General features: G+C 42.9%; 1 protein-coding gene across 2 annotated transcripts; it reads right to left on the bottom strand.

Annotated features, from left to right (window-relative positions):
• Positions 1-420: 420 nt before the first annotated feature.
• Positions 421-9,404, bottom strand: txnl1 (thioredoxin like 1). 2 transcript variants are annotated; one of them, NM_001139680.1, is given in 8 exon segments: positions 421-855; positions 1,247-1,351; positions 2,532-2,704; positions 3,818-3,887; positions 7,250-7,372; positions 7,980-8,153; positions 8,366-8,462; positions 9,167-9,347. In NM_001139680.1, coding segments are annotated over 8 exon segments (870 nt in total). In that variant the 5' UTR covers positions 9,265-9,347; the 3' UTR covers positions 421-825.
• Between the last annotated feature and the right edge of the window lie 927 nt (positions 9,405-10,331).

The following is a 10,331-nucleotide window of genomic DNA, read 5'->3' as shown; positions in this document are numbered from 1 at the left end:
GTGCGGGTAGGCTCCATCGATAGTGTAAGACGTTATAGCAAAGCCTTTGGTGACACAATGTGGTCAAAAAATGGCATTACTTCGTCCTCGTCCCCATTTAGAAGTGGATTCACGCACCTGTTGGTGTCCAGATGCTGCTACCATCAAACTCCTTCACCTGGAATTCTTCCTTTTTGCAGTAGACTTAGTCATAAGCATGTCCACAGGGATGATCAGTGCTTGAAGACGACTGTAAAAAGTGCAGGTAGTTTACATTTCGGCGCCGCAACTCTGCAATATTTTTATGACAATATTTTACGATAACAGGAACTCCAGCAGTAGAAAACATGAGGTGCCCTGGGAACTTCATTTTCCTTGTCTTTGTGATGGTGGTTTGGAGCAAACATTTACATTTTAAATTCAAGAGACATGAAATACCAATTTGCCTTTGAAAAAGGATTGTGTTTATTTACAGTGTTTGTCTGAATTACAATAAAAAATAAAAAAAAAAATTGGTTTTGAATGAATTGAGTTGCCTCGTCTTGGTGACTTCACTGGCAGGCGGAGGGGAACAAGCTCATATAAACGTTAGGTTGGTGGATGTGTCCCAAATGACTCCCTATACAATTGCACTACATTTTAACCGCTGACACCTCTGGATCATATAGTGTACTTTAAAAAGGGAATTAGGGTGCTATTTGGAACACAGCATTGGTTGTCTGTGTTGTGTTACAGTGGAGCAGGCCCTAACCCTCTCGGTGGCAGCTTTGGCAGACAAGACGAGAGGGAAGTCCTGGGAGGGATCGTCGCAGCAATAAGGGCAGTCTTCTCCTCCTCTCTTCCTTATCAGTGACTCTCTCCTTTCTTGCCCACAACCTATATTGAATAGAAAACACAGCCGTGTAAACAGTGCAGGAATCCTCTTAGTCCCAAAGGAGTAGACGTGAACGAAAATCTCCTACAGTGTATGCAGTAGCAAATAACATTACGGTCAACACCAACTGAAAATCATATTGACATGTATAGTGGAACAACTGCACATTGTTGATTTAGTTTAATCTCCACATTAGCCTGATTTTATTGCTGAAATCAATGTAATGTACCATTGGATGATATTGCTATGATTGTATCATTACTGTTAGGCCTCATCTGACGAGAGGCCTGATCCCAATGCAGGATACAAAAAAAAATAATAATAAACAACACAATTCAATTCCGTCAACATCATAGTCTCATAGCTGATGGAGGGGGGGATGCCAGATATTACCCGTTTGAAGTCATTCATGTTCGTTGCCTGTACAGGGGTCCCAATAAAAGTAAGGTAATTGATTTTCGTTGTCTCCTCATCCCCTTGGTTGTTCTTCACAAACATCTGTTAGAACAACATGGGAAGAAACACAACTTGGTCATAACGGTCAGTTTCCCGGACATGGTTTTTTAAGTGTTGTCCTGGCATGCTCAATAGAGAATCTCCTTTTGAAAGAGCTTTCTAGTCTTGGACCATTGTCTGGGAAACTGCCCATAAAAGGATATCATTCTTGCAGTCTTAGTTCAAATCTATGTTGACAATCAAGCAACAAATATCTGTTTTTTTATTTCTTTCTCTTCTGTAAACATGCATTCTATATCACCTGTGTGTGTAGCCTAGTGGGCTGCGGTTGAGACAGCAACAACAACTGTGGCTCAGTTGGTAGAGCATGGTGTGTGCAACGCCAGAGTTGTGGGTTCGATTCCCACGGGGGGCCAGTAAAAAAAAATGTAATGTATGAAATGTATGCATTCACTACTGTAAGTCGCTCTGGATAAGAGCGTCTGCTAAATGACTAAAATGTAAATGTAACAACAACAAAAAACATGACTATTTTGTGCCACTAGATGGCTGTATTGTTCCACATTAACACAACTCATTATTTATTTAACTAGGCAAGTCAGTTAAGAACAAATTCTTATTTACAAATGGGCTGTCTCATTTGGTCTTAAATGTCTTCCTTCCTTGCTTCCCCCCCCCATTATGATAATTATATTGACAAGATATTGGACAACGGGAATAAAAGTCTACAAAGACCAAAAGGCAGGCAGGGAGGAGGCAGGATCAGATGGGAGCATTCTAGCCAATGAGAGACTAGATACGCATTTTGACCAACAGACACAACTTTGATATAAAATTGTTTTTCTCAAAAGTTGCCAGGATACCACGTGCATCTATCAGTAATTCATCATCTAAACATTACCAAACTTTATTCCATCAAATCAATTACATTTTATGTTGACCAAATTCAACACTCATTGGACCTCCATACAGAAACTCTCCCTTTGGTATGCTTCACATTTTATTCTCATGGGGACAGATATTGAGGCGGAATCTGGCGTCGCCTCTTCCTCTGTCTGCAGTTCAGAACTGGATAAGACCTTCTTCTTCTTCTACTGTTAGAATAGGAACCAATTGAAGTACATGCAGTGTTTCAATATCATGTGACCTCAGGAAGAAAAAAAAAGGAAATAACCAGGAAATGAGGGGCCTGCTGGTGATTGGTTGGTGTTAAATGACTTACGGTGACGCTCTGGACATTCTGGAATTTGACGTATCTCAGTGGAATCAGTCCGTCGTCCTTGAAATCCTCCTCTGCCAGGTCCAGGTTCTGGGTGGCCTCACTACGCTCAGCATCGTCAAAGTCCATGGAGCGAGGAAGGTTAATGAAGATCTTCACACACTTTGGTGCCTGGGCTGTAACAGGGAGAAAAGGAAGTAGGCAGAGGCAGAGGCGGGGAAAAAAGGAAGTAGGCAGAGGGGGGGAAAAGGAAGTAGGCAGAGGCGGGGAAAAAAGGAAGTAGGCAGAGGGGGGAAAAAAGGAAGTAGGCAGAGGGGAGGAAAAAGGAAGTAGGCAGAGGGGGGGAAAAAGGAAGTAGGCAGAGGGGGGGAAAAAGGAAGTAGGCAGAGGGGGGAAAAAAGGAAGTAGGCAGAGGGGGGAAAAAAGGAAGTAGGCAGAGGGGGGAAAAAAGGAAGTAGGCAGAGGGGGGAAAAAGGAAGTAGGCAGAGGGGGGAAAAAAGGAACTAGGCAGAGGGGGGGGAAAAAGGAAGTAGGCAGAGGGGGGGGAAAAAGGAAGTAGGCAGAGGGGGGGGGGGGAAAGGAAGTAGGCAGAGGGGGGGGGGAAAAGGAAGTAGGCAGAGGGGGGAAAAAAGGAAGTAGGCAGAGGGGGGGGGGGAAGGAAGTAGGCAGAGGGGGGGAAAAAGGAAGTAGGCAGAGGGGGGGAAAAAAGGAAGTAGGCAGAGGGGGGGAAAAGGAAGTAGGCAGAGGGGGGGGAAAGGAAGTAGGCAGAGGGGGGGAAAAGGAAGTAGGCAGAGGGGGGGAAAAAGGAAGTAGGCAGAGGGGGGGAAAAGGAAGTAGGCAGAGGGGGGAAAAAGGAAGTAGGCAGAGGGGGGGAAAGGAAGTAGGCAGAGGGGGAAAAAAAGGAAGTAGGCAGAGGGGGAAAAAAAGGAAGTAAGGCAGAGGGGGAAAAAGGAAGTAGGCAGAGGGGGAAAGGAAGTATGTATGAGACAGGGAAAGGAAAGGGAGAAACCTAGTCAGTTGTACAACTGAATTCCCTCAACTGAAATGTGTCTTCCACATTTAACCCCTCTGAATCAGAGAGGTGCTGAAGGCAGAAAACAGGGCAACCAAAGAAAGCATGGGAACTCAACAACAACAAACGAGAAACCACGATCATTCCAATAAAGGACAACATCTATTCCATGGGCAAAGGGTCAAAATGAAAAAGGTTTTCCCCATTTCTACTACTACTGTACTTTTACTAGGAACTGAGCAACATTTAGGAGCCGCCAGGAAGAATAAGGACTCACCAAAGTCAGAGGACAGGAGCTTCATTGAGAACAGCTTGACAGGCTGGTTGAAGGCCATAGTAATTAAGAGCTGAAGGGGAGAAAATATGAGTTTAGTAGTATACATCTATTAGTCTGTCAGTGAGGGGTGTTACATCTATTAGTCTGTCAGTGAGGGGTGTTACATCTATTAGTCTGTCAGTGAGGGGTGATACTATACATCTATTAGCCTGTCAGTGAGGGGTGATACTATACATCTATTAGTCTGTCAGTGAGGGGTGTTACTATACATCTATTAGTCTGTCAGTGAGGGGTGATACTATACATCTATTAGTCTGTCAGTGAGGGGTGTTACTATACATCTATTAGTCTGTCAGTGAGGGGTGTTACTATACATCTATTAGTCTGTCAGTGAGGGGTGATACATCTATTAGTCTGTCAGTGAGGGGTGATACATCTATTAGTCTGTCAGTGAGGGGTGATACATCTATTAGTCTGTCAGTGAGGGGTGTTACATCTATTAGTCTGTCAGTGAGGGGTGTTACATCTATTAGTCTGTCAGTGAGGGGTGTTACATCTATTAGTCTGTCAGTGAGGGGTGATACATCTATTAGTCTGTCAGTGAGGGGTGATACTATACATCTATTAGTCTGTCAGTGAGGGGTGTTACTATACATCTATTAGTCTGTCAGTGAGGGGTGTTACTATACATCTATTAGTCTGTCAGTGAGGGGTGTTACATCTATTAGTCTGTCAGTGAGGGGTGATACATCTATTAGTCTGTCAGTGAGGGGTGATACATCTATTAGTCTGTCAGTGAGGGGTGATACATCTATTAGTCTGTCAGTGAGGGGTGATACATCTATTAGTCTGTCAGTGAGGGGTGATACATCTATTAGTCTGTCAGTGAGGGGTGATACATCTATTAGTCTGTCAGTGAGGGGTGATACATCTATTAGTCTGTCAGTGAGGGGTGATACATCTATTAGTCTGTCAGTGAGGGGTGATACATCTATTAGTCTGTCAGTGAGGGGTGATACATCTATTAGTCTGTCAGTGAGGGGTGATACATCTATTAGTCTGTCAGTGAGGGGTGTTACATCTATTAGTCTGTCAGTGAGGGGTGTTACATCTATTAGTCTGTCAGTGAGGGGTGATACATCTATTAGTCTGTCAGTGAGGGGTGATACATCTATTAGTCTGTCAGTGAGGGGTGATACATCTATTAGTCTGTCAGTGAGGGGTGATACATCTATTAGTCTGTCAGTGAGGGGTGATACATCTATTAGTCTGTCAGTGAGGGGTGATACTATACATCTATTAGTCTGTCAGTGAGGGGTGATACATCTATTAGTCTGTCAGTGAGGGGTGATACATCTATTAGTCTGTCAGTGAGGGGTGATACTATACATCTATTAGCCTGTCAGTGAGGGGTGATACTATACATCTATTAGTCTGTCAGTGAGGGGTGTTACTATACATCTATTAGTCTGTCAGTGAGGGGTGTTACTATACATCTATTAGTCTGTCAGTGAGGGGTGTTACTATACATCTATTAGTCTGTCAGTGAGGGGTGTTACTATACATCTATTAGTCTGTCAGTGAGGGGTGATACTATACATCTATTAGTCTGTCAGTGAGGGGTGATACTATACATCTATTAGTCTGTCAGTGAGGGGTGATACATCTATTAGTCTGTCAGTGAGGGGTGTTACTATACATCTATTAGTCTGTCAGTGAGGGGTGTTACTATACATCTATTAGTCTGTCAGTGAGGGGTGTTACTATACATCTATTAGTCTGTCAGTGAGGGGTGATACATCTATTAGTCTGTCAGTGAGGGGTGATACATCTATTAGTCTGTCAGTGAGGGGTGATACATATATTAGTCTGTCAGTGAGGGGTGATACTATACATCTATTAGTCTGTCAGTGAGGGGTGATACATCTATTAGTCTGTCAGTGAGGGGTGATACATCTATTAGTCTGTCAGTGAGGGGTGTTACATCTATTAGTCTGTCAGTGAGGGGTGATACTATACATCTATTAGCCTGTCAGTGAGGGGTGATACTATACATCTATTAGTCTGTCAGTGAGGGGTGTTACTATACATCTATTAGTCTGTCAGTGAGGGGTGATACTATACATCTATTAGTCTGTCAGTGAGGGGTGTTACTATACATCTATTAGTCTGTCAGTGAGGGGTGATACTATACATCTATTAGTCTGTCAGTGAGGGGTGATACTATACATCTATTAGTCTGTCAGTGAGGGGTGATACATCTATTAGTCTGTCAGTGAGGGGTGTTACTATACATCTATTAGTCTGTCAGTGAGGGGTGTTACTATACATCTATTAGTCTGTCAGTGAGGGGTGTTACTATACATCTATTAGTCTGTCAGTGAGGGGTGATACATCTATTAGTCTGTCAGTGAGGGGTGTTACTATACATCTATTAGTCTGTCAGTGAGGGGTGATACATCTATTAGTCTGTCAGTGAGGGGTGATACATCTATTAGTCTGTCAGTGAGGGGTGATACATCTATTAGTCTGTCAGTGAGGGGTGATACATCTATTAGTCTGTCGGTGAGGGGTGATACATCTATTAGTCTGTCAGTGAGGGGTGTTACTATACATCTATTAGTCTGTCAGTGAGGGGTGATACTATACATCTATTAGTCTGTCAGTGAGGGGTGATACTATACATCTATTAGTCTACTTTCCACGCTGACATCGATAGAATATAACATCCCACACTAAGAAGGAAAGTGTCTGTGTTCCACTTGGGTCTCGTCAATTAATTCCATAACCAGGGCAAACACCCACCAACCCCTCTTTTATGCTACTGCTACTCTCTGTCCATCATATATGCAGAGTCACTTTAACCATATCTACATGTACATACTACCTCAATCAGCCTGACTAACCGGTGTCTGTATGTAGCCTCGCTACTGTTGTAGCCTCACTACTGTATATAGCCTGTCTTTTTACTGTTGTTTTATTTCTTCACTTACCTATTGTTCACCTAATACCTTTTTTACACTGTAAGGTCTACACCTGTTGTATTCGGCGCACGTGACAAATAAACTTTGATTTGAAACATTTTCAAATGGACATGGGGGTACTTGCAGTAATTTTTTATAAACGTAATCTTTATTTAACTAGGCAAGTCAGTTATGAACAAATTCTTATTTACATTGACGGCCAACCCTGGCAAAACCCGGACGACGCTGGGACAATTGTGCACGGCACAATGGACTCCCGATCACGGCTGGAAGTGATTCAACGTGGATTCGAACCAGGGACTGTAGTGACACCTCCTGCACTGAGATGCAGTGCCTCAGACCGCTGCACAACTCAGTAAAACCTCACAACAAGTTGACTGGACTGAACACATTCAGACAGCTCTGACCTAAAGAGAAGAACCTAACATCCATCCATCCTCAGACTCACCTGCTCATCACAGTCAGACTCCAGGTAGGTGGTGTCCTTGACTAAGCAGTTTTCAAAGCCGCTCTCGTCGCTCTCATTTAGGCACTCACAGCCAGCTTTGTTCACAAACGGCATCAGGTCCATCTGAACACACAGACACAGTACAAAGATATATATTTGTTTTAAAGGACGCACACAAGGTGAATCCATGTTAAGTGCACATTAGAAGCGAGCACAAAAACAAAGATTTCATTCTCGTCAGAGGTTCTCGCACCTACTTGTGTAGCTTTGTAAAGCACCACCCTAAATGTTGACACTGCTTTACTGAAATGTGAGCTTATGTAGCGTATGGTTAGCTTCGACTTATGCTAAACCTTGCTACTACCTTCCTGAGACCTGTCCTGGGATACCGTCACCACAGACCCAGAAATTCCTAACCTTTTCTGAGTCAGCATTGACGGTGCAAGACAGGGAGTGGTTCTGAGTTCACATCCTGTCTCGGGAAGACAGGGAGGGGTTCTGAGTTCACGTCCTGTCTCGGGAAGACAGGGAGGTGTTCTGAGTTTGCGTCCCAGGTCGGGAAGACAAGGACAAAACTCAGAAGTATATCTAGCCTAGGGTGAGTTTCCCAAAAAACATAAAGATCAGTTAGCTAGTTGCTGGGCAATAGACGAAGTATGATCTTAATTCTAAAGATTATCTTTGCGTTTTGGGAAACTCACCCGAGTGATGTAGTTCATCATATACTCACATATCCCTTGGGAATGTCTGAGTCCTCGTTGCTTCCAGGGTCGTTTTCTACATGCTGCTTGATCTTCTCCTCTAGACCTGAGGCATCTGCACCTTGATACTGGTCAATGCGCACTTTGTTACGGAAAAACAAAAACGTTGGCGTTGCAGAGATGTTGTTGGCGGCAGCAGTTGCCTGAAAGAGGGGACATTGACATTCAAGTCTTAGTCACGCGCCTCAACACACACACACACCAGACTTCTTCATCTGTATTGCTCAATGAATAACATGAGAGGTTGTTGACATGTCTGAGGCTATGACAACAACAACATAATGGAGTACCTGGTGGTTTGATAACGACACAGTAGGCTGTATTAATAAAAGTCTTAACACAAAAATAACCTCACCTGACAGACGTGTACATCTACTTCAAGAAAAATGACGTGTGGGTACTTGTTACTCAACATGTTGAAAGCAGGGGATATTCTGACACAGGGTCGACACCTGGGGAGCGAAGAAGTGTTTAACAGGAAGCTATTGTCAACTAAACCGGAAGTGCAGTTAATTGGCTAACGTTAGTTAGCTAGCTATTAACAATGGCTGTTATAAACAGAACAGAAATACAAAAAAAGTAAGCCTTACATGTGAAGTAGCTAAAGCAATAGCTAGCTAAGCATTATTCTTCCCGAGTTCGCTAGTTATCTAGATCGTTAACGAACGTTAGAAAACATAGTTGTTGTGTTCCCTTCACGGGGAAGAGCATAGCTCGCTAGTAGATGCCTATTAAAACCACTAGCTAGACAGGTGGCTAGCTAGGTAACATTACCTCTATGTACCACACATTATACTGAACATACTTGACTGTATTGTTAGCTAGCTAGTACCAGACTACTGTCATGCTGTTAATAACAAGTTGTCTAGCTAGCTTAGCCTGGCTGATATTGCTAAGTCATAGCTGGCTAAGCTATCTAGCTAGCTAAAGTTAGTTACCTAACAGCGTGGTATGTTGTCAGAGTTAAGTTATCGTTAGTTATTTTGTCACGCTTTTACAAAAGCTGTTTGAAAGTACTCAACAACTCATGCACTGTGAAATCCGAAACAAATTGACTGTCTAGTTATACATTCACAAATGAAAGTGGATCGCCCATTTCAGTGTAGATCATAGCTAGCTGCTAAAGCCAGGCCTGGGAACAGATTTTGAACCTTACCCTGCCATTGTGAACTTCACTACCGCAAGCCTTGATCCGGCGTCTGCTAGCTCAGGTTGGAATTCTGAATCATTTCCGATCACCTTTACCCCGACCATTTTACAGAATACAGCTGCAAATATGTATCTTATTTAGGACAGATTATATACAAAATAGTGTAACTGTCCAAACTCAACTCGTCTCTCTGGAATCACACACTTTACTGAAGCTCCTTGACGAAAGATGACCATTAACCAATGAAAACCAAGCAGGGCGTGGTCAACTCTACAGCTAAAATAAATCACAGAAATATAATGAATTTATTCTATTTCAATTTAACAAATAACGATCCGAGGTAAGTTTACTTCACGTGAATCTATCGAAATCAAATCCAATTCTAATTGTCACATGCCCCCCGAATACAACGGGTGTAGACTTAACCGTGAAATGCTTATGAGCCCTTCCCAATGATGCAGAGTTAAACAATTATAATACAAATAAAAATATTAACAGGAGGAATAAAATACACAAGAATGGAGCTATATACAGGAAGTACCAGATCAATGTGGAGCTATATACAGGAAGTACCAGATCAATGTGGAGCTATATACAGGAAGTACCAGATCAATGTGGAGCTATATACATGGAGTACCAGTACCAGATCAATGTGGAGCTATATACAGGGAGTACCAGTACCAGATCAATGTGGAGCTATATACAGGGAGTACCAGATCAATGTGGAGCTATATACAGGAAGTACCAGATCAATGTGGAGCTATATACAGGGAGTACCAGTACCAGATCAATGTGGAACTATATACAGGAAGTACCAGATCAATGTGGAGCTATATACAGGGAGTACCAGTACCAGATCAATGTGGAGCTATATACAGGGAGTACCAGATCAATGTGGAGCTATATACAGGGAGTACCAGTACCAGATCAATGTGGAGCTATATACAGGGAGTACCAGATCAATGTGGAGCTATATACAGGGAGTACCAGATCAATGTGGCGCTATATACAGGAAGTACCAGATCAATGTGGAGCTATATACAGGGAGCACCAGATCAATGTGGAGCTATATACATGGAGTACCAGTACCAGATCAATGTGGAGATATATACAGGAAGTACCAGTACCTGATCAATGTGGAGATATATACAGGGAGTACCAGTACCAGATC

This window comes from Salmo salar, chromosome 13, assembly GCF_965601325.2.
Source record: "Salmo salar chromosome 13, fSalSal1, whole genome shotgun sequence".
Classification (NCBI taxonomy): domain Eukaryota; kingdom Metazoa; phylum Chordata; class Actinopteri; order Salmoniformes; family Salmonidae; genus Salmo; species Salmo salar.
This window is presented reverse-complemented; position numbering and strand designations above follow the sequence as displayed.

Coding starts and splice junctions, on each gene's coding strand:
- txnl1 (XM_014138954.3), bottom strand. CDS start 9,264: ATGGTCGGGGTAAAGGTGATCGGAAATGATTCAGAATTCCAACCTGAG. Junction 7,373..7,979: donor CAGACATTCCCAAGGGATAT/GTGAGTATATGA, acceptor CTGTGTGTTCAG/ATGGACCTGATGCCGTTTGT. Junction 2,705..3,817: donor GCTCCTGTCCTCTGACTTTG/GTGAGTCCTTAT, acceptor TCCCTGTTACAG/CCCAGGCACCAAAGTGTGTG.